General features: G+C 45.5%; 2 protein-coding genes across 3 annotated transcripts in view; one reads left to right on the forward strand and one right to left on the reverse strand.

Annotated features, from left to right (window-relative positions):
- Positions 1 to 11,252, forward strand: part of LOC124472953 (microtubule cross-linking factor 1) — a 32,060-nt gene extending 20,808 nt beyond the window's left edge. Inside the window, exons 6-15 of one of the 2 annotated variants that reach the window (XM_047028140.1) lie at positions 277 to 381; positions 690 to 914; positions 1,144 to 1,311; positions 2,366 to 2,533; positions 3,681 to 3,971; positions 4,393 to 4,743; positions 4,833 to 4,909; positions 5,388 to 7,011; positions 7,183 to 7,206; positions 9,944 to 10,030. In XM_047028140.1, the coding sequence (XP_046884096.1) occupies positions 277 to 381; positions 690 to 914; positions 1,144 to 1,311; positions 2,366 to 2,533; positions 3,681 to 3,971; positions 4,393 to 4,743; positions 4,833 to 4,909; positions 5,388 to 7,011; positions 7,183 to 7,200 (3,027 nt within the window). In that variant the 3' untranslated portion in view covers positions 7,201 to 7,206; positions 9,944 to 10,030. Of the gene's footprint in view, positions 1 to 276; positions 382 to 689; positions 915 to 1,143; positions 1,312 to 2,365; positions 2,534 to 3,680; positions 3,972 to 4,392; positions 4,744 to 4,832; positions 4,910 to 5,387; positions 7,012 to 7,182; positions 7,207 to 9,943 lie in introns of both variants that reach the window. The other variant, XM_047028139.1, reaches the window with a different exon arrangement.
- A 4,819-nt stretch (positions 11,253 to 16,071) lies between these two features.
- acss2l (acyl-CoA synthetase short chain family member 2 like) lies at positions 16,072 to 23,598 on the reverse strand. The gene is made up of 17 exons (XM_047028048.1): positions 23,342 to 23,598; positions 23,025 to 23,220; positions 21,473 to 21,564; positions 21,188 to 21,291; positions 20,398 to 20,470; positions 20,123 to 20,198; positions 19,383 to 19,605; positions 19,083 to 19,253; positions 18,790 to 18,923; positions 18,313 to 18,445; positions 18,029 to 18,085; positions 17,658 to 17,738; positions 17,416 to 17,524; positions 17,220 to 17,288; positions 16,950 to 17,126; positions 16,774 to 16,848; positions 16,072 to 16,687 (listed from the first exon to the last, which is right to left on the reverse strand). The coding sequence occupies exons 1-17, from the start codon at positions 23,472 to 23,474 to the stop codon at positions 16,560 to 16,562; spliced, it is 2,031 nt and encodes a 676-aa protein (XP_046884004.1). The 5' UTR covers positions 23,475 to 23,598; the 3' UTR covers positions 16,072 to 16,559.
- Between the last annotated feature and the right edge of the window lie 77 nt (positions 23,599 to 23,675).

Consider the following 23,675-nt stretch of genomic DNA (forward strand, 5'->3'; position numbering starts at 1 on the left):
GCCCTAACGCCTAACTGTCATGGCATTATAGAAATGATCGTTTCATGTGATATAAGATATTTAGTCAACAATTTTTACCCTTACAAGAATGCAGGAGACAGGTTCCATCTGGTGAGTGAATAGTGCCCGTAGTAATGAATGAATATATTAAGCTAATGTTTCTCATCCTGTTGCATGTAATAGCAATTGATGTTGGCCTAGAAACCCCAGGAAAACAGCTTTTCTCCAGAGCCCCTGACATGAACTGTGTGTTGGGTTTTGGGCTTGTGGGTTCAGCTCCGCGACACGGCTGGCGCTGAGGCCCAGTTCCGTCTGGATCATGAACGCAGGCTGAGAGCTGGGCCGGACGACCGAGAGGTCATCTTTGGTCCTATGACACAGGTAGGGACAACCGTGGAACCCTTATTGTTAAGGTTTTTCAAATCTGAGAACATCAAGCTTTCTGTGACAAACAGGCTTTGAAGAGGCTCCCTAGGATTGGAGCGGGAAAACCAGCCCAATCAGACAATGTTACACTCGTTATTTAAGCACCGAGCAAACAGAAAGCAGAACAGTTTTATTGTATTCATAGGACAATATCCATTCACTCATCTCCATCGCTGCAGTTGTAGTTGTTGATCATATGTCCAACCCTACCCCCCTCCCTCCCCCCCCCCTCCCATCCCTCCCTCCCCCCCCCCCCCCCCCAGGAGGAGGAGCGGAGGCGTCTGGAGGTGCGTCGGGGGGGTCTGGAGCTGCAGGGGCTGCAGCAGCCCCGTGAGGCTCCCTGGCTCCAGGAGAGAGCCCTGCTGCAGCACGAGGTGGGCCTGTTTCGCCACAACACCATCCTCTTCTACATGAAGCTGCGCTGGATCCTCACGCACTGGAGGCTGGGCCGCCGGGCCGACCCCGGGGACGAGGCCGCGCACTCTGAGGTCAGCAGGCTGCCGCTTGGCCGCTAACGCTAGCCTAGCGTGTGGTGGGATGTGTCTCCGACAACACTTTGATGCACATGCATGTACTCGTATGGTATCTGAATATACTGAACCTTATTCCAGTAGACGTATAGTGTCGACATGTACTGGATCGACTATGTCTTTAAGGCCTTTGTTCCTGAGGAAGATGATGTTGCACTGTCTCTGAGTTCTGTTCTATCTGTTCCAGTATGAGAAGTTGGAGAACATTCCAGAGCTGGCAATGATCATGGAGCAAGGGGAGGGGGAGATGGAGAGAGAGGAGAGGTCCTGCATCCCTCAGACCCCAGGGGACACCCCAGACCAGGGACCTATGGTTGTGCTCCATTCCCCTGAACATCTGCAGCACCAGAGACAGGTAGAGAGCCGTGTCTGTGTCCAGGCTGGTAGACTGAGCTTTAAACTGTCATTTGTATTTGACCCAAAGCCTAAAAGATTTCCCTTCCGAAGCATCTTACTCATTTTTGAGTGTGTTTTTGGCAGCCATTCATCGTAACTACTTAGCACAGTATGCAAATGAGAACGACGACCTAGATAGCTGGATAGCAATTGTTATGAGAGCATAACTTTGCATGTTGACATGAAAACATGTATCCACTGTCAGACACAAAGGAGACAGAGCAGTTCGTTCAAATTCATGTGGTACAGTTTTGTTCCAGTTAAAGGAATGTGTGCTCTAACAGTACTCTGGCAGACATGCATTATTCAGTAGCTCTTAGTGCTCTGTTTTGTCCAGCGTTTAGATTTTCCCTAACTTTAAGAAACTGGTTTGTAAAGTGATCTGGCATTTTTGTTTCAGCACAAACAATATCGCATTTGTGTATTAACAGGTATACCTGCCAGGTAGGCTATTTTTAGAATGTTGTATGTGGGGGAAAACTCACTAAGCATTTGTTCACACTTTAGAAAACTAGAGTAGCACTGAAGATAAACCCTAGCTAGCAGAAGATAATTCTATCTTTGGAATATTTTTTAATTGAATAATTGTTTGGATATTATTTCATGAGCTCCATGTGGTTGGAGTGTTGGTTGTTTCTAGTTTGACCTCCTTGTTGGCTGGTCTCACACAGCCTCAACACACAAAGTGTCTCTTCTTCCCTTGGCCATTACCTGGCTGTATGTTGTACACACATCACTTCTGTGTTACACAAAGCCTTTGTCAGGGTCTATTGTTGGCTCAGGGCTCTCAGCATAGACGATGCAAGAAGCTGAGAGTTTTCAGGAGCACTTTCAGAACATAACTACACTTCTTCAACCGGCAAATACTGGCAGGCAGGAGAACAAAACAAGAATTGTTTAGATCACCTGTTCCATGGAGAATATCGGCATGGCAGCTCGAATGTGTCAACTGTGAATGTGACATGGATTCCGTACTCTTCCTCCTCTCCCCCTCTCCCCTCCCCCCCCCGTAGGTGGGGGAGAACCGGCGGGTGCTGCATGCCCTGCGGATGTTGCTGGAGGAGTTCCGGACTGAGCTGAGGGAGGAGGAGACCAGACGGTGCCAGCTGCAGCAGACCTACGCCAACGAGAAGGCCTCCTGGGAGGTGAAGTGGGCAGAGATGCAGTGCCACGTTGCACAGGTGCGTATGATGTCATGTCCTGCTGCCTGCCTTGAAGGGTTAGGGACCCCCAAGAGGCTAGAACAGAACTAACGCTTCAAATTGGTATAAAACACCATGATGGTGAACAGGAGACAGACAGGGTTATGGCTCCTGCCAGTCCTACATCGATCTCCAGCATGGCTAGCTTGAAAAGTACAACATGTCACTGATTAGGGTCAGATGCAGCAACATTTGGGATCTGCACTGTTTTTCCTCGTGTTTGTAGACTACTGCATGTGTGGTGTGGAAGCTCATATTTTTACTCCGAGCAGAGTGTTCTCATTTACATTATTCTCCTATATACAGTATATATTTGAATCCTCTTACAATATTTTCTGGGATCATATATAGTTCATATATAGCAACAGTAAATCGACTTGACATTTTTTTTATCCGTAGTTACTTATTAAATGATATATTGTGCTTTAAAACCTGTTTTTTAGATGACATGGCCTGCTTGTCTGACAACCCATGTGGGCTTTCCTGTTGGTCACTGATACGGTGTAGCTTCCAAAATATCTCTCTATATTTACACAGCTCCATACTGACTTTGACATTTTGTCATCACATGCTATTAAAAGAAGCTACACACATGTAAAGTAAATCTGAGTATGGAATTAAATGACTGTTAAAAGCCCCTTTTGAAGGGATATTAGATTTATTAGATTTATTAGAATTATGTAAACTAAGGAGGTTTCAAGACTTTGGGATGCACATTTCCCCCAGTGTGAGAGGCAGATACATGTTGCTAGCTCTGCTTTGTACTATGACGTTGTGTGATCAAAGGCAGCGTGCAGATAACAAAGCTGTCTACACTGCAAAGGAGAAGGGAGACCTCAACGACTTCCCTATCTCGCTCCAGTCCTTTGAAGTATCTGCAGTACACCCAAAACTGGAGTTCAGGCTTCCCCCACGAGTACATGTAGTTTGAAGTACAAATTTGGGAACGGAAAACCAGCTCCTATTCCGAGTATTAATGAAAATGCATTTGTTAACAAGATCAGAATTCTTATCTCATCAGGCACTTCCTGAACATGATGGGTTGTGTGACAATGATGCTTTACTTTACTGTTAGTCAGCATTCGCTGTACTGATATGTGATTTGCTGCCTGTCGTGTCTTACTAGCTGGAGGAGGCACGGGGGGAGGTGAGAGGGGAGGCCCAGGGCGGAGCTGGAGCTCGGGGCGGGGACGGAGGAGGAGGAGGAGGAGAGCCTGACTGGGCCTTCCAGCAGGAGAGGGAGGAGCACCGTCGCCTCCTGGCCGACAGCCACAGCACCTCCCTGGACCTGCGCTGGAAGCTGCAGCACAGCGAGAAGAGGTGGGGCCGGGAGAGGGCCGAGCTCCTGGAGCGCTTCGACCGCGAGAGGCAGGAGTGGGATGGCAGCATGAGGGACATGCATCGCAAGATGGACAGGGTGAGACACTCAGGAGAGGGGACAGAGATGGAGAGCCCCGAGGCAAATGTCAGCATGTTTTGACGTGTTCGTTCTCACGGTCACAGCTCACAGGCAGACAATCATAATTAATAATAATGATGATGAATGAGTAGCAGTTCGGCTCAGTCTAGGACTTTTCGCTGATCGTTGAAGAGGGAGGAAGATGATTAAGGATGCTCATGGCAGAGTGAGATCCGCTGAAAGGATTCTTTGGTAGACGAGCTCCCTTTGAATGTAGAATTAATACAGCCAACTGCTGATGAACCAACCGTACCTTAGAATGCACATTCACAAGAGCGTTATGGCATTTCAAGATTGTGAAGAGAATAATGAAGACAATTGTTAACCGTCTACCCTTCCTGTCCCTCCTACCTCTCCTCTGGTCTGTTCTCTCTCACAGTTACAGAGAGAGGTGAATGTCCGCCGCACCGAGGGCTCACCCGCCGATGTCAAAGATGGGGTGGGCCACAGGGGCCTGTTCTCCCCCCAGGACAGCCCCTGTAAGCCCCCCCGGTCACCCCACTCCCCTCGCTCCCCCTGTCTGGCCACCGGCCCTGCCCCTGTCCTCCCCACGCGATCCCACTCGGACTCGGAGGCCGTGCTGGGGGAGCAGGGGGCTGTGGTGAGGCTGAAAGGGCCGACGGAGAACCTCTTCCTGGATGCTCTGTCGCTGGACCTCCTGAGTGGGGACCTGGAGGTCCCCCTACCCTCCAGACTGGAGAGTGAGAAGAGGTTCCCCTGCGTGAAAGAGGTGAGGCTTGGTCTGTTACACTGCTGGACTGCAGGGAGGATTGTCCAGCGTTTGGCTGTAATGGTGTTTGTGTTTGATCCTCTGAGCAGGCCCTTAATGAGATATCAGACATGGAGGCTCAGTCTGCCTTTGAGGAGGAAGATATAGGCTCTGGAAGCCTCCTCAGGTGAGTGTGGCCATCATTATTCATACAGCAACTTTGTGATCTGAGTATTGATTATGTGATATTAAGTGTAATATAGCATTTGGGGCTGTAGTACAATGCCCCCAGTACATACTGTGGGACTCCTTTGGGTAAAAGGTTGGCTTGTGTTGGTTATGGCTAGAAGTGACTTGAAACTCCCTGGGGATCTTTGTGAAAGCTTCTTGTTTTGGAGGGGCTGTAATCTAAGTAAACTCAACCTGCCGTTGAATTATTCAATTGGTTTAAAGTGATCCTGATCCCTCATGAAATGTATTACTATGCACTTTGAAAGCAGACATGATTTAACATCTGTTTCAGTTTCTTTATTCGACCAGACAAAAGCCTTGTGACATACTGTATCCAGAGCTGATCACAGTCAGTCTCATATCTGTAATGTGGGGAGAGAGCACCACAATAGTAGAACCTAATAATATTCACACGTCTCTGTGTGATGACCCAGCTGTAAAGCTGCTGTCTCTCTCGTGTCTCCACACAGGGCCAAGTCTGTCTGCTCCATGAGTGATTTCCAGCGCCTGATGGACAGTTCTCCCTTCCTCCCTGATAAGAGTCGCCACGGTGACAGAGGCCAGGACGACGTCACCCCTCCTTTGTCCCCTGACGACCTCAAGTACATTGAAGAGTTTAACAGCAAGGGCTGGGACTTCCCCTCTGCTCCCTCCTCCTCTGCCCTGGAGGCCTGGGGAGAGAGGCCCGGGGAGGGCCGGATGGGAGAGCCTCCTTTGGATCCATTCCAGCCAGCCTCCTGGTTCCTCACCACCAGCGCCACCCTGACCACCAACACCCTGAGCAGCCCCGAGCACTGCCAGAGGTCCCCCATCCGTGGTAATGGAGCGGGGGCTGCGGGGGGCGACCACCACGGCGTCCACGTCCTCCACAGCCCCACCAGACCAGGCACCGCCCACCGTCCTGCGACCCCCGAGTCGGACTTCCTCTACGCTAAAGGCACGAAAGGCAGAGGCGCGAGCGAGCCTGGGGCAGGGGGGCCCGATGAGGTGTTTGGCAGTGGGAGGTGGCCCTGTGAGCTCCCCCGGCATCACAAAGAGCTCCTGGAGGCCGGGGGTCTGCGGCCCCCTGCAGACCGCCCCCCGCTGTGCCCCACAGTGAGCTACGCCTCCTCCCTGGAGCTGCAGCTATCTCGAAACCTGAGCGACGACATGAAGGAGGTGGCGTACTCCGTGCGGAACGCCATCCGCTCCAGCCCGGGCCCCGAGCGGCCGGAGACGCGGCAGGTGCGCGACACGGCGTGCCAGACCAACGGCTTCACCACGCGGGGCACCCAGACCACCCAGACCATCAGCGTGGGCCTGCAGACGGACGTGCTGAGGAACCTGACCAGCAGCCCCCACCGCTGCCTGACGCCCAAGGGAGGCGGCTCCACGCCCATCTCCTCGCCCTCCCGCAGCCTGAGGAAGATCCAGTACTCCCCCGTGGTCCAGAACAAGTTTGAGAGGCCCTGCTGTTCCCCCAAGTGGGGCTCCCCCAAGCTCCAGCGCAAGCTCTCCACCTCCAGCAAGGCAGACCTGCCCACGGCCGCACGCTCGCCCACCCCCACCACCCCCCAGAAGGGCAACAGCGAGTCCGCCTGGGCACGCTCCACCACCACCAGAGACAGCCCCGTCCACACCAGCATCAACGACGGCCTCTCCAGTCTCTTCAACATCATCGACCACACGCCGGTGGCCTACGACCCACCGCCAAAGTTCAGCAAGTCCCCTAGCCGTTCCAGGCCAGCTGAACCCGGCCCTCCTGGTGGTCCCGGGGGCCCCGCAGAGGCCAGGTCCCTGGGGGCAGTGCAGGAGTTCCTGAGGACAGTGAGGGGCCGCTCCCCCAGCCCCGTGCAGCTGGTTGTGGAGGCGCAGGGGGAGAGGACCCCCGAGGTGGTGAGCGTGCGCCAGGACCTGTCGGCCCCGCCGGGCTACACGCTGGCAGAGAACACGGCGCGCATCCTCAACAAAAAGCTGCTGGAGCAGAGCTTCAAGGAGGACAAGAAGCTCCAGGGCGGCAGCCTCAGCAGAGATGCCAAGCAGGGAGAGCCAGACAGGGGACAAGCTGGATGTATAGAGGTAAAATACTTCATGTTTGAGCCAAATATTCAAAATGCTTCAAGTATTGGTTAGAGACATCCAATGGGCTGAAAGAGTTTCTTAAACCAACGTACCAGATTCTAACCTTATCCACAGCAAGGTAGTGTCAATGTGTGAAGCGTAACCCCATCCTCATGTTTGTTTTCTCAGATCGAAAACATTGAGTGACCTCTGGTAACGTTATCATATTTTTTTATCACGTTTTTCCTTACAGTACACTCTATATCTTTTTTTCTCTCTCTCTGTGCACACGATAGAGTGCTAACCATAGCTGGAACTCTTACCGTTGCTCCTTCTATGACTATCATTCTACGGCTATCACCCACCTCCCGTTCAGCTGACCTCGTAGAATCACTGGGGTTATTGATGACCGATGATGGATGAACGCCTGGACGGACCCACGTAGCTAATCGTTTTTCTTGTGCTGATTGATTGATGGAGGAACGTTACGAGTTATGCAGCACATGCATTACCAGGATAGAGGGACCTTCTATGGTTGGACTGAGATAAATAGTGTCGGGTTTAATCTTGCATTGTTCCTTTAAAGAAGAAGTCAATAGATGGATTAGGTTGTCCAGCAAGCGGGTTTAGAGTCATGTGCTATCATAATAATAATAAGGGGTCTTTATGGTACAGCACATTTAAAGAGTATGTGGAACCCGTTTTTAGACCACTTGTCTACAGCTCAAGAGGCTATAGGTTCAGATCCCCCTGTGCTGCATTTCGCTTCTGATAAAAACATTTGCTCAATGAAAACATGACATTATATTATGACAGTATGTCGATGTTTGAATGTAAAGAGAGCTGTGGCTGGGCTGCTTCTCCGTCTGGTCTGATGGCAGTGTGGGATTAGATTAGTCTGGATTAGGGTTGCATGGGTGTGAAAGGGTTGTTTGAGTTTAGCCTTTGATTAGTTGGAGAGCAGAAAGATTGTGATTCTCCTGAACAATCGACGTGAGCATTCAGAAGGGGGATGGAAATGAATTGAATTGATTCTCTTTAATAGGTGAGGTCACCATTTTTCTTTCTTCTAACGTTAACAGTGAAGGGGACCACAGTAGATTTCTTGCCTTGTGTGTGGCCCGCCAGCTGTGGTCAATGGCCTTAAAGCTCATTGACTTTCCCTGTCTGTAAGATACCGGCCTTATCCTGTTTTCCTCTCTTCTCCCTTCTCTATCCCGCTGATAAACATTTCTAACTCTCTTCCCCTCTCCTCCTCTTCCTCCTCTTCTCTGGGCTCTCTCTCTCTCCATCTTGCTCTTTCTCTTTCTATCACGGTCTGTTTGTTCTAATCTAGAACCACACTGTCATACTAACTGCTCCCTGGGGACTCTAGTTCTGCTTGTCTCCGTGATGTAAGTTCCTCTTCCTCTTGTCCTATATGACCTTTGACCCTCAGGTGTGGGCTCACAGGTCACATGGAACTCTCACGTCACCCCCTCATCAGTGCATGCCTCACAGGATGACAACAGACAGTGTGTGAAGCCATAGAGGGTGGTCTAAATGTGTTTCGTTGTGATGGTCATACATTTGTTTGTGTTAATGTTTTAATGCATGCTTGATTTATTGTGTATTGATCATCTTCTTTTCAAGATCACAAACTCAGCTTACGAGACCCAAAGAGTCACTCATTTGTGTGCGCTAGGGATTCTTACCATATTTCATACATTTTTTATGATGCAAGTGTATCAATATCTTCGAAAAGATATTTGAATGGTAATGGGAAAATAAAAACTTTTCAAATAAAATAAAAAGTATCACAAAGGCAGATGACTCTTTAGGACAAGCTTTCCCATTTGGAGCAGCACACTCCTCATGAAAGGTGGTTGTCCTTTCAGGGGTGGTGTGCATCGCCAGACTTTCCACCTCTAACATGACCCCACTGTTTCTAGTAGGTTCCACTGGCTGCTCTGTCTCTGTGTGTGCTAATGTACAGACTGTAAGGTTTCTCGCATAGCGTGTATGTGGCTACAGTGTATGCTTTTCTCCTCCCCTTTTACAGTTCTTACCCCAACCCTCCTCCTCCTCCTCCTCACACACTAACAAACCTTCCAGCCAGACTGGTGAAGACTCAGCTAACACCTCCCATTCCTCGTCTGCCTTTACTGATCTCACCTCTGTGGGCTGTTGTGAAATGGGTTAACTGAATGTTTAAGTGTTTTAGACTTTACATGGCTGCATGCGTAGCTAGGGGTTAATCAGGGAGATGAAAGCAGCATCATGGTTTGGTCATGTGCTGTTTTCAGAGGGATATCTAACTGGATGTTGTCTCGTAGTAGTCCACATGAATGGTGCATGGATTTTGACACTTAATGACATCACTTGGTATTAACAGTTATTGCTTGTTTAAAATTGGAAACAAAGGCTTCATCACTGCAGGTCATTTGTCTAGAACACATTTTTCTTTTTTCTGTCTTTACATTCTCCAAGTTCCAGCTTTCTCAAGCCAATCCTCCCTCGCTACTGTTACTGTAACTGTTGAGTATTTTTAGAGGAACTAGATTTGATTTCCCCCAACCCTCCAATGAAATCTGATGCCTGGAGAAAATGAACTAATTTTAAACCAGAGCGATGGAGTGAGTGTTTGCCGTGTGATCGTTCACCCAGTCACACTGTGACATCACTATGTGAGGGACAGAATGACACTGCCTCATCTACTATGTTCTGTCACATCTTATTGTGCTTTGGTCCATTATTTATGTTCCTATTGATTTTTCTCATCATAAGAATTGGTTATGTTCCTGTCCTCTGTTTCACTTTTGTTTCTTATCTTTCATCTCGATAAATATTTGTATTTTATTTTAATATATGCATCTACTGTCTTAAAAATGGTTAAAAAGGGTAAAATGGTTGATTGAATTCAAGATGTCTCTGTCTCCTCTTATCTAACACGGAATCTTCTCCTTGGAAGGACCTCCCACGCTCTCCTGTGGCCCCGCCCCTGGAGTCCTGCTTCCTGAGACCTGCTCGACCTGCCAACCGCCGCCCTCCCTCCCGCTGGGCGGCCCACTCCCCCTCCTCCTCCCCCCGGTGGTCTGAGGGCGTAGAGCGGAGGTTCACCTTCCCCCTAACAGGGACCAGTAAGACAATACTGGAGCTAGAGGAGCCAGGAGTGGACAACCCTCCAGCATGACCGCCAGGTCCTCCTCTGACGTGTCTCCTCCTCTACCTGCTCTCCTGTCGGAGCCTAAACAGACCCCTTACCTCAGATCCCACTTGGGAAGACTCAGGAGGGACAGGGAGGGGTTGAGACTCAGTAGCACCAGCTGACCAATGAGGACAAAGAACCCAGAACTTTATTTGTGAAGAACCTGGAATGTACTGTAACAACAATGACAACAACAACAACAAATCCATAAGAGGTGCCTGTACACACAGTTATTCATAGGCCCGTATGTGTGTATATATGTATGCAATACATGTATGGAGGAAGTGTATTTCAATTACTGTACAACTATTTTTCAGGATACTCTAAAGGAAAACTATAGATCTGATCCTGTACTTGTCCAAACATAAAGGTTTACACAGTTTTTGTCTGTTTACACGTTATCTTTCTTTTTGTTTATTTGGACATTTAGTACAATGCACTAGTTTATTCTGCCAACAATCCATATTTATGCTATTTTCGTATGTTGAACATGTTACCTTAATTGCTTTTCCCAGCCTTTGAAGCTTGAATGAAGAGTATTCAGTTGTATCTTGAGGAGACAAGACTCTTTCTACGGAAGCAGAGACACATGATGTCAATTAAGATGTTGATGTGTTTATTTATTTCTATGTTCAAATGAATGTTAAACTGTACAAACACTTAGATAAGGGACAACTACAACTGAATAACCGTATGCATATTTGGAAGGCAGTTGTACAAATATCTGTCACATATTTGCATGCCTTTTGAACTAGCACTTTAGTGCATGTACAGAAATGCTGTCGTTACTGATCATCACTGAGCTCAATGTATGAAGAAAAAAAGAACATTGTGAATGTACACTTGATTTTTCCTTTTGTTGTCCTTTAATTTGCATTGACTAAAGTAAAAAACACCACTTTTTAAATTATCAATCTATTATGCTGTCTTTGTACAGTTGTCACTATGGAATAGGATCAGTTTTTTCTTTAACAAAGAAAAACGGGATTGTAAAAAAATGAATGTTTTAAACAAGAGTCTATGTTAAAAGTCTAAGTCAATAGTCTAATTGGTAATAAACACGAATGTGTATTTACAAGTCTTGCTCAGACATTTGTTTTGTACCATTTCCGAGCAGGGAAGTTTGTTAGATAAAAGATTAAATGGAAAGAAATGACAGGGTAAGACTGGCTTAGAGTTCCACATGGAAATGTTGTAGGTCAACAGCACTATATTATAAAGCTCCAAAGACAATCCTACAGGTTTTAGTTTGGGGGATGGTTTAAAAAGTCTGTGGTATGTTTTGTGTGTGTGTGTGGATTACAGTGTAGACCACAGGATGACTTGGATTGGAAGAGAAAACAGTCACAGGGAATGTGAATGGGAAGATGATGTCCTCTGAAGGACCCAGTCTTTGTGTCATGTGCTACATTGTCTGTATGATGCCTGAAATGCTGCACATACCTCACCAAGGTTGTAATAGCACAATGGAGAGTGCAAAGTACACTTTCACGTTCAAGTCATTATTATTGACTTATTATTATTATGACTCTAAAAAATTCCTCACCAAAGAGAGTCCGACCATCGCCATGCCTATTCCAGAAATCAATAGGACTGCTGGGGATGATTGATTTCACCTCTAGTACTTGTGACTTTTCATTGGTGAACATGAAGCCACCAAGGGAGTGTGTCTGAGAAATAGAGAGGCAGACAGAAAGAAGACAGAGAGCTGCAGGGGTTACCTTTCCTGGAGTTATTAGGGTTAATAATTGATGCGTCTCCAGCTGAGATGCTGATGGCTCCGAGCAGGTCAACCCAAGGAACCTGGAGGGAGAGTGGGGAGCAGCATCTGAATAATTTACAGAGCGGTGAATCTGTTCTCAGACATATGGATAGACAGAGCTCTCAGGCTGCCCTCCTATCACATCATACAGTTCTCAGGCTGCCCTCCTATCACATCACACAGCTCTCAGGCTGCCCTCCTATCACATCACACAGCTCTCAGGCTGCCCTCCTATCACATCACACGGCACATGATTGCTCACAGCACACCAGGGAGCGCACCGGAATCAGGAAGGTTTCCTCTTCACCACTTCTACAAGGTCAGACAGGATTGAACTAAATCTATACCTGTCTCCTTTCTCAATATTGCAGACAGAAGGACTGACATGACAATGGGCTGCCTTTGGTCATGCAGGCACTCTCACATGGATTGGCCGTGTTGACAGATTGATATGATGCAAGTTCTTTTAACAAGGTCATTTTGAGAGTTTGGTGTCACTTTGGTCACTTGGTCAAAAAGAAATGCTTTGGTCTGTTCTGTATTTGATTTGACATTCAGATGTTGGAAAACAAGTTCACTGAATTGTATTAATTTACTACATTAATTGACAAACCTAAAATTGAAATGACCCACACTCAATTCAACCATCTAGTTGTCTAACTGAGCTCACTGAAATATAATTCTGTCTCAAAATGAGTAATTCATTTTGCCCCTTTGTAGAGTTGGTGGCATTTTTTTATGACTAACTGAAAGCAAATAGCTGAACAGACAAACTAACCAACTCTAAACTACCAAATGAAATTCGATTAAGCTGCATTTCGATTTATTTCCAACAACATTCATTTCTACTTTACATATTTAATCCCATAAATTAAATACTGATTTACGAAGCCGAATCCACTTTGGTAAAACCCCATTAAAAGATAAGAAGCAAAAAGTGAATTAGGCCACTTGTCCTCAGACCCTGTGTCTTTTCAGTTCATGATTAGATAAATAAAGATGCTAATCTATGACTGGTTGTTCTTTAACAGCAACCATTTTTCTTGGTTTGCTGTTCACAGGATTATTCCTTCTGCCCTGTAATTACGATTGAGGGACACCAACATTCCCAGCTACAGACACATCTCTTTCAGCAGCTACTAAGATGACAACATGAAATAGGAATGTGCCACTCACTGAATAAATCACACTACCGAATGTTAACAGTATCTAATTCATTTGATTTCAGACTGTGACTTATGTTGATATCAAACTCTCAGAAAAAAATGTTTAACAAATAGATCAAGAGAGATTTAGATGTGTTTCCAGATTTAAAATGCAGTTATGATTATTGCTTGAGTTATTGGATTACAACCGTGCAGAAGTATGTGTAAATGACAGGGAGCATTTGTGAAGACATCTTCTCGAACTTCAAAACATATTGAAAAATGTAAAACATTTCCCCTTGTCTCAAAGGGATGCATAATGCAACATAGTGGTCTAGACATCTTTTTTTCCAAATGGTACAGTTAGATACACCATGTTTCTCAAATCTCTGTTGGTTTCAGGTGACAGATGAGGCCCATTTTTTGTTTCCATCATGTGAACGGGGTTTACCATTGTTGTCTGAAGACCGCTGGGGTCTGTGATAAAAGACAAGCTGTTGTTCACTGTTTACAATCACATTGTATAAGTGTGCATCTATTTTGTTGTTTTTGTTTCTATTTCAGTTTTCTTCCAATTCGGTCTGTCTCATTATGGATTTGTAGAATGTTTAACGGTTTCAAGCTTTTGTGTTGAATGAACCTTTTGTCAAAATAGCTCAAAAAGAACGCACAAACCACCCCGCAGCTGTGTGCAAAAAAACTCCAACTGACAAAACAACACAACCGCTTTGGCTATGTGATTAGCTGAGGGGTTGTCATTCCAACACCACAACAAGCTCAGTCTCCATCCAGGAGGTAGAGATTGGGGTTGATGAGAATTCCTTTTGAAAGAAGACTTTGCCTGGAGGCCCTCTGGGTCCCCTGCACTTCACTTGTGTCATTCTGTGTAGAAAAACTCCCTCAGTTCTGTCCTGAGACTTGTGTACGGTGTTTGTATGAAGAGAGCATGGCAGGGGCCGGGTGTCAAGTTTTGGGATTTTCACTTCATAAGAAAGATGCAATTGTATGACGAAACAGACAGCTCCATTGTAAAAGAGGAGAGATGGCTTAAACCATGAATTAAGCTGTTGTAGACAGAAGCTGGCCTGTTCACCAGACAAATGTGTTTTTGCTCCTACAAGCAGATGTCATTTTTGGGAAAAGCAAATATTTATTTATGTGTATTAAAAAACAATGTCACACAAAAGGTATTAAAGATGGTTCTGAATACATCTATACATTCGTTACATGAATGGAAACATTCAAGAAAAAAGATCAGTGGCTCCCTGTGAGTGTATATTTCAGTTATGCCATCTGTCTTCCCTTTTGAAAGGAAACAACTCAAACTGACTTACAAAGCCCATCCATTTGCGACCTCCTTTGACTTGCCCTTTGTGCAGCTAGTGCAGCTAATTAGCTGTGAATATGCTGCACAAAGTTCACCAAGCCCTCACACACACACACACACCTGCAGACACACACACATACAATCATTCCCTCACAGACAGCGGGTCTTATGCCCGGAGCAGGTCCCAAAGCAGCTGATGGAGGCTGAAGGAGAAAGACAGGGGCTCTAGCTCTGAGCCTGTGACACATCATACACAATGCGAAGGATTTGGGTCCATAATCCTTTGGGGACTGGTAGGGGCGTGGGGGTGGGGGGGATGGGGTAAAGATGCTTTACAGAATAAAGCTGAGCCTCTCCTTTTTGCTTGAGCGTGAATACAATATGTAGCTTTACTTGTAGGAAGATGTAGATAGTTTGCTGTCGTGCTGTTCTCAAGTATTGTACAAAATAGATGGCTATTATTTTTTACAATCTCCCTGAATGACAAAGATATCAGCATGGGCAAGCTTTGTTTGTGATTGGCTTGATTGGCTGGCTTGATTACACAACTCTTGAATTTGAAATAGCTTGTGTCAGGTGAAACAAGGAGGTTTTGTGGTGACCGAGTTGTTCTTGATCTTGAGAGTGACAATCAGCTGGCTGAGGACCACAGGAGGTTTTTACACTAATAGAGGGCACGTCAAACAGCCTCTGTGGCCAGGCTGTGTCTCTCATACATAATATATAAACTATGATATATGGTGTGCACTGTAGAAACCAAAAAGGCTGCACGCAGTAAACAAACTGATATACTAAGCCTTCAAGAATATACAGAACTGTTTATTTCATGAGATCACCCCAACCTGACACAAGCACTGGATCATCAAAGTGGCTTTATATCCTGGTTGTTGCACCTTGTGCCGGGTGAATCCCTGATTCAATCAACCATTTCAGAGATTCCAAATATATTTCCCATAAATCAGTCATCACCTTCTTTTTTTTTGAAAGGCCAATAACACAACATGTCATGAGACTTGATTGCGCAACGTTCTGTGCTGCAGGTGTTTGGGACGCGGCCTCCAGGGGGACAGAGAGGAGAACACGACGGCTGATCCTGTGGCCACTGACACGGAGGGAGCACAACCCTCCCAGAGGAAACCACTGGCAGACTTCAGTAAGGACTGGAGAGGGGTGACAAGGCAACCATCGTCGTAGCAACCACACCTCATGAGGTGATGACATAACACGGTGTCGCTGTCCCCTCCCCATGTCGCTCGTGACAACAACACTGCGGAGAGTGCAGGGGCGTGTGAGTGTGTGTTTGTTGGTCTGGGTTTGCGAGATAAAACAAGAGACATAATGACCTAAGGAACTTCTGTGGCTCTGTGATGTCATCTCAAAAACAGAGATTTCTTTTCAAAGGAAAACAAAGGCTTGTGATTTCAGCTCCAACAAATCCAGGATGCACTAAAATAAGGTATTGGTCTCCCTCTCTTCTATCTCTTTTCCTCTCTTTCTAACAGTTCCTCCCTACAGGCCTGGTCAGATGATCAAAGCCAGATGTTCCTCCACTGCAGACAACAGAGAGACAGACACTTCCACTGTACTGGTCGATGACTGCACTGGTTTAACCACAAGGGGGCATCTTTGAGATTCTAAAATCAAATCAGATTCTTTCTGATGTCAAAAGTGTTTATGATTATTTTATTACCTAGAATAGATCATTTTGTTATACAATTTAATTTTCAGGTCACAGAAACCAACTGTAAATATACATCAACATTTAAAATACAAACTATATACGGAACTCAGCAAAGCAGCTTGTCTACCATGTGATCCACATTGTGTCGTTAATGATGATCTGCCATTGACATCTTCATATCAACAGATCCCATTTACTAAGGGTTGTGACAGTTAAAACAGGAAACAGAATGCACAACTTGAGCTGGGATTTAATTCTCAACAGCTACTCCATTGTACTGTATTGTATTCCACTGGCTTTCCTACATAGATGAACCTACCCCTGATTTCCAGCCCAGACCCCATCCCTCAACAACGTTGTCTGCATATTGTCTGCATACAACAACCCTGAGGCTGATCTGGTACCAGCACAAAGGGAAAACTATCCATCAGCACCAGAGCAGAAAGAAGGTCTGTGTTGATGCCTCACGCTGCTGCCTCGCAGCGCTGACTGAAGAGGACCTCCACCACCTTAGGATCCGCCAGGGTTGAAAGGTCGCCAAGATCCTTCTCGTTCCGGGCGATCTGCCTCAGGACTCGCCTCATAATCTTACCTGTTGACAAACGAGGTCCCAATAAACGACAAGGCTGATAGTCAGCCAGGGAGATTTATTGTTCCCTCTTGTTGTTGGCCACCTACCAGAGCGAGTCTTTGGTAGCCCTGGAGCATTCTGAATGAAGTCTGGTGTGGCGATGGGCCCAATTCTCTCTCTCACTGAAATCAAAAATGAAGCAGGCAACGATGTGAAAGAATGTCCAGCGTCAAAAAACTCAATGCCAACTTGTCATCTTTAATCAAGTGTAACTCCTAGTTACCTAGTCCCTTCAGCTCCTCCACCAGTTTGTGGTTGAACTCCCTGCTGTCTTTGAGGGTGACGAAGCAGTAGAGACACTCCCCCTTTACCACGTGAGGCCGGCTGACCACGGCAGCCTCCGCCACGGCCGCGTGCTTGGTCAGGGCTGCCTCCACCTCCGCTGTGCTCATCAGGTGGCCTGGAGGGAAACACACGCCGCTGGGTTGACACACAGACTCACACTGTAGTAGATAGTCGACTCTCACTAGAAGGCTCACCGCCTGAGGTTTACCTGACACATTTAGCATGTCATCTATTCTGCCTGTGATCCAGTAGTAGCCATCCTTATCCCGTCTGCAACCTGTTAAAGAACAAACAGAGTCATGCAAACATGAGTAAATATAGTCAGAAATGTGCCTATTCAATAAAAACATATGTGTCTGATGAACAGATAAAGCTGTTTATCAGAAGTGGCTGAAGAGACCTACCATCGCCAGTTACATAAAACCCTGGAAATTTCTTGAAGTATTGGTTCTCAAACCGCTCTTGGTTTCCATACACAGTACGCATAATACCAGGCCAGGGTCGCCTGAACACCTGCAGGGCCAAGGACAACATAATAAACAAACACTGAGCTGTAGGAATATTGAAAGACTTTCATTAAGAAAGACTGTGCCATAATTGTAAATGGCAGGATGGTGCTCCTGAATGAAAACATAGCTGTACTGACCAGGTAGCCCTCAGCCTCCCCCTCCAGCTCCTCCCCATGCTCATTCAGAATGGTGGGCTCCACCCCAAAGAAGGGGAATGTCTGAGAGAAAAAAAAGAAAAAAAAACTTTTATACAGACTTTATACATCTTCATTTTATGGGATTGAAGCATTGACTGTTTCTTCAAATCCAATACTAAGGACCTGACCAGGCAAGTCTGTACATCAGGAACATGTGAAATAACCCAAGCATATGACAGCTTCTCCCCCTGGCTCTGTAGTCATGCAATCATTGTATGTATCATCAATACATCCAATCTTTATGTGTAGGTATACATAGCACAAGGATCGGCCATGTAAACAGAGAAGAGAGGAGAGTTGTTGTCACTTACAGCAGAGCCAGGTTTGAGAGGCGTGGCAGCGGGGAGAGGAGTCAGAACATGGCCACCCTGCAGGTATGATTACACAACAGATCAGGCCACCAGCTGACAGCATTGCACGGCAACCACACCATGAACAGGTGGAAGACTACTTTGTACAGAATAAAACTAGCTTCATTGACAAGCTACACCAGATTAGGCCTGAATTTGCTGAATCATTGGCCAAAATGAGCATATTGAGAAACAGGGTCTGGGCCTTGCCACGTGTTTGCAGAGGGATGTTGCTCAACACTCACTGTCTCTGTCTGCCAAAAGGTGTCGACCACGGGGCACCTGCTCTGTCCCACCACCTCATAGTACCAGAGCCATGCTTCTGGGTTGATGGGTTCACCGACTGTACCCAGAATCCTCAGGCTCGACAGATTGTACCTATTAGAATCAGGGATTGATCATGCCAACCTTTACTATTTAATGTTGTACATTACTTAATTTCAACATTTTATAAATATGCCTGTATGTTAGGGCTAAGGAACAACTCTAATATACTACCCGACAAGCACCAAAGAGAAGCTTATTGAAAAGACACATTAAGTAAAGGAGTAAAGGAAGGTTGTGTTATTTTACTTTTGTCCAACAGATGGCACCTATGGGCTAATTATATTTCACTGTGTGTGTGGTTGCGTAACCATGTGCAATATTGTTAGAATTTTCAGTATGTGTGTGCATTTATGTATGTATCGGTGTGTGTGTGGTGTGTGAGTGTGTTTTCTTACTTCTGCAGTGGTTCTTTTCCATACTTCATCAACAGGCGTATGGCTGTGGGTGCCGTGTAAAACGTGGTCACTTTGTACTTGTCAATGATCTCCCAGAACCTGCCCACATGAGGGTAGACTGGCAAGCCCTCGAACTGAGACACGCACACAAACACACATGACGTCCATCAACATCATCGCACATCACCTCAACATGTTGACACGTTGGTTATGATATCACAGGTGTACTTTGACACACCATTTGACCAGTGAGAAGGTCTAATAAACAGCAGCAATAAGCCTGTTTTACTCACGAGAACACCAGTCGCCCCGTTGGCGAGAGGGCCGTAGGTGATGTAAGAGTGTCCTGTGATCCAGCCAATATCTGCCGTACACCAATACACGTCGTCATGGTGATGATCGAAAACGTACTTGAAGGTCAGTGAGGTGTAGAGCATGTACCCTGCCACTGTGTGGAGAACACCCTGTAAGGTACACACACAGGAACATAGTCCTTGGCACTGAAGAGCCTCAGTCAACATTAACAAGACGCCACTCCCAAATGGGCTGATTTGAACGTGTGTGTGTGCATGCGTGTGTCTGTATGTTTTTACCTTCGGCTTGCCGGTGGAACCGCTGGTGTAGAGGATGAATAGGGGGTCCTCTGCATCCAGCCACTCAGGCTCACAGTGGTCCGAAACATCTGCCATGACCTCATCCCACCACACATCACGCTCCGCATCCCAGGGGATCTGCAGCTTGTTTGAGGCTTCTCCGCTCTTTGTCCTTAGCGAGTGGTTTTTCACAACCAGGCATCTGGTAACAGTAGGGGACACTCTATGGGGGAAAAGAAGTGAACTATAAGTGGCAATTTCAGACAAAACATTTTTTTTGTTTTATTCCTTGTTTCCACTGACACCTGTCAATCAACCATCTTTTAGAATGTGGTTCAAAATAACTTGTTAACTTTTATTCTAGGATATCTCTAATTTCTGACTGATGAACCCCCACTAATTTATAGTGTTAATAGTGGTGAATGCTACGGGGTACATTATGGGTGTTTATTCTTTTGTATTTCTTCTGAAATGGACATACGTGTTATTTCACACATCGCTACGGGCAACAAACAGATGGGACTTCCCTGATGCCTCCGTGTTGCCCGGCAACCCCACACAGCTTGGAGAGCAGACGATGCTTTTCGTCAACAGCCCAGATAATAGCTGATAAGCACTGAGGAACGTGTGTGCTTGTGTGTGCGTGGCAAGTCTATGACTCACATTGCCAGGGTTAGGTGGCTGTGGTAAACACAAGCCGTTGTAAAGACACGGAAGATAGCAAAGGCTGTAGAACTTACTTGTCCCGGCACTTCTCCAGTGCCTCTTCCACTATCTGTTTCAAGTTTATGAGCTTCTGTCCTCTGTACACTCCATCTGTGACATAGAGAGAGAGGTGAGATCACCTCATCTGGGAGGGTCTGTTTGCAACGGTGAGGCCACGTTACACCAGAGGAACCTCTTTACAGCGTCAAATGTGGTTAGTCACAACTGTGGTGTGATGAAGTTGGGGGGGAAGGTCCACATGCTACTGGCTGGGTGCGCCAGCAGCATCCTGGCCCACGTTCTGTATTACCTGCCGTCACCACGATACAACACTGGGCATCCAGAATCCTCTCACACAAGGACTCAGAGGAGTAGCCTGCAAACTAAGCACACACACACATAATTTCAGCTCAATCTGTAAGACACATACAGAATAACAGTCGTTTTGCCAGGTCCTTCTACAGATTACTGTACTGTTCTTTAAAGTAGTACTTGGTTTCCAAAAAGGCAGAGTCCCACTTTAAGAACATCACAAGTCCCACTGTGTGTGGGACTTTGAACTTCTTAAACAAACTTTGACAAGTTTTGTCATTTCAGTTTGATGTCAGTGATGGACATCTGACGTTAATTGGATCACATATGACAGAACAATGGGGTCAATCATATTCCTTCAGACAAAAATAGCCTCACATACTGGATCAAAATTAACCCTGAAAGTTCCCAGATGACCTCGGCAACCACAACACTTCTCCACATGGATACAAGAGGTTGAGTGACAAAAATAGTATTTGGCTGACTGGAATCATGCTTACAATGATCCCATCTCAAATTGCATGAGGACAGTTATAGTCTGACCCATATTTAAACCCTTGGCAGGAAGAAAAGGACCCTGGGAAGAATGATAGGCCCTCTTCTGTGCAGGTGCAGTCCCAGTCTATTTTCACAGGCCATGAACAGCTGATACAGTAGGAGCAAGTGGAGAACAATGGGACTGCTAGGTTTTTCCAGGGGTAAAATAGGTTATAAAAACTACACAAAACTCAGGTGAATCTTCCAAACCCATGCAATAGAAGTTGAGGAGGTTCAAATATGCAACTTACTACAATGGAGTGCACTGCTCCTATCCTGGCACAGGCCAGCATTGTGTAGACCAGCTCTGGTATCATAGGCATGTAGACAGCCACCCTGTCTCCTTTCTTGACTCCTGTAAAAAATACCCAAAATATTTTGGGTGTTTTCAGTGTCTTCTTAACGTTGGCTCATTATAAAAGGTTATTGCCATTGGCAAATACATATATCATGGCTTTGAATTTTCAGAAACATATGGTGAGAATTATAGTTTTTTATTTATTTCATTTTGTTATACAACACTGATAAAGTCTTACCCATCTGTTTTAGGACGTTGGCACACCTGCACACCTGACTTAACAGCTGACTGTACGTAATAGCCATGCTGTGATCAGGAGAGTTCCCTTCCCTGAAAAATCAATAAATATATCAAACTTAATCTACCACACTTTTTTTCATTTAAGACTTTACTCCCCTTATGGTACATTGTAATTTCAATCAATAATTATTTCTAAGGCATGGTCATGGCAGCATGGTCTTTGCCATTGTCTCTATCTATATTGTGTTTGGATGCCAGTCAGGATAATTCTTGAACAGCAATGTAGCACAAAATTGCACAATACACAGTAATAACCAAGCGACCATGGCAGTGTGCCTGGTCAAACCTTGATTCTGGTCTGGGAAAGATTGTATTTAAAACTGGATTTCAATCAGGATTAAAATTCAGGATCTGATTTTAATTTGTTTGTGAAATATGCCTGTATTACCTAATATGGTATTAGTCTTAATATCATGGGATATTTAATCTATCTACGCAGGGCAATTCCCTTTGCTCTTAGTCCATCAGCCACTGCACCTGGCACCATGTTTTAAGCAAAGTGCTGACAGACTACTGACAAGATAGTATCTTTAGTCCAGAACCACAAAAGTATCTAAGACACATTATTCATTACCTGCCATCGACACATCATTTGTCATTACCAAGAGTTCTACACACTTTCATAACAGCTTTGTTTCTTTGCTATGAGCAACATAAGTGCTCTATTTCCTTGAATCATTATCTAACTTATTTTAAGGTCAGAAATGCTCTTGGCAGGAAGGAGGGGATTACTTTTCTACTAAGATTGCCACAATAATTGTAAAAACCAACTGTCTACTGAATTAAGCAAATTATTTTATCGAAAATGCATCTCACTATTGAAAAGAAATGTTCATATTGTAACTGCTTGAGATTGACAGCTTTGGTACAAGCCCAGTGGGCTATTGCAACAAACTGAACAATCAAGTCCATCAGGCTGGACATCCTTACTGAAAAGCTCCTTTTTAACTGGATTTTTATACGGTTCTCCACTGTGAGGTTTGTTGTTGTAATCTGTATGCTATTGTAAAAACCACTGTGGCAAAACAATTACTGTTCTTGCATTGTACCCATTTTTACACCTTTTTGAGTGTAGGGTAATCTGCATGAGACCAGACACGTCTTTGATTCGATGATCGTTCAACCCAGGTGTGAAGCTGAATGAAACACGACTGGTATTTAAAATTAAATACAATATTTCATTTTGTTATGGTGTGTAGCAAATATTTTGATTACTGATATTTTGTACTGTAATTAGGCCTACCTATGGAGTTTTCTATGCTGTTGAACCTAGTGGTTTGCTATGTGTAAACACTCACCCCTTGTAGGAGGGAAAACTACTTTGCAATGCTGTATCAGTGCCATCACAGTTTCTATCTGGAGCTCAGACCTGTAAGCCCTGTTCTCTTTTAAAGGGGCACTATTTGGGATCTATGGCTAGTGACAATGGCTGAAATGCCTCACATAGCTGTGCACAGTCATTTTCCCTGTGTTGAGACATGCTAACTTACCAGTAATATGCAACTTTTTCTCCAAGATTTCTGTCTTTCACATTTCTGTCCAGGACATTGTAGCACATGTTGGTTTTGGCCCCCTCCATACATTTGACATAAATATTTCCTTTAGTAACATCAAAATTATATTGAAGAATTGGTCCTGTTGCAGGTTTCTTCCAATAGAACTCTGCAGCAACTTCCCTCCAGAACACTGTGATTTAGAAATACATTTTTGATTACACACACACACGCTCACACACACACATACACACACAAGCACACGTATGCACACAAAACACGGATTCACAGTATTTGCAAGTAATCTAACTTACCCTCTGGCTCATCAACAGACTTTTTGTATAGTGAAAGATAGGAGTAGAAATCAGGCACATGTGCATCCTTTTTCAGGTCTTTAGGAGGATGATACATTTTGTCCTCTCTATGATGAGATCCAGGGACAACCATAGTTAACAGAGATCTTGTTTGAGTTTCAGGTCAATGAGTCAATCCAGAGACCCTGCTGATCTGACTATCCTCCAGAGATAAATACGCAACAAGGCCCCAGTATAGGAACAGTTTCAGTCTGTGTAGAGCCCAACCCTAATCCCATGGTTGGTGTCACTTCCAGTCTGCTTAGTTCCCAGGCAACCAATCGAAATTCTTACA

This window comes from Hypomesus transpacificus, chromosome 10 (assembly GCF_021917145.1).
Source record: "Hypomesus transpacificus isolate Combined female chromosome 10, fHypTra1, whole genome shotgun sequence".
Lineage (NCBI taxonomy): Eukaryota > Metazoa > Chordata > Actinopteri > Osmeriformes > Osmeridae > Hypomesus > Hypomesus transpacificus.

Excerpts from the sequence above, each read along its gene's own strand:
- acss2l (XM_047028048.1), bottom strand. The coding sequence starts at position 23,474 with ATGGTTGTCCCTGGATCTCATCATAGAGAGGACAAAATGTATCATCCT. Across the intron at positions 21,292-21,472 it reads CAACGTCCTAAAACAGATGG|GAGTCAAGAAAGGAGACAGG; the intron begins GTAAGACTTTAT and ends TATTTTTTACAG. Across the intron at positions 19,254-19,382 it reads GTTCCACCGGCAAGCCGAAG|GGTGTTCTCCACACAGTGGC; the intron begins GTAAAAACATAC and ends TGTACCTTACAG.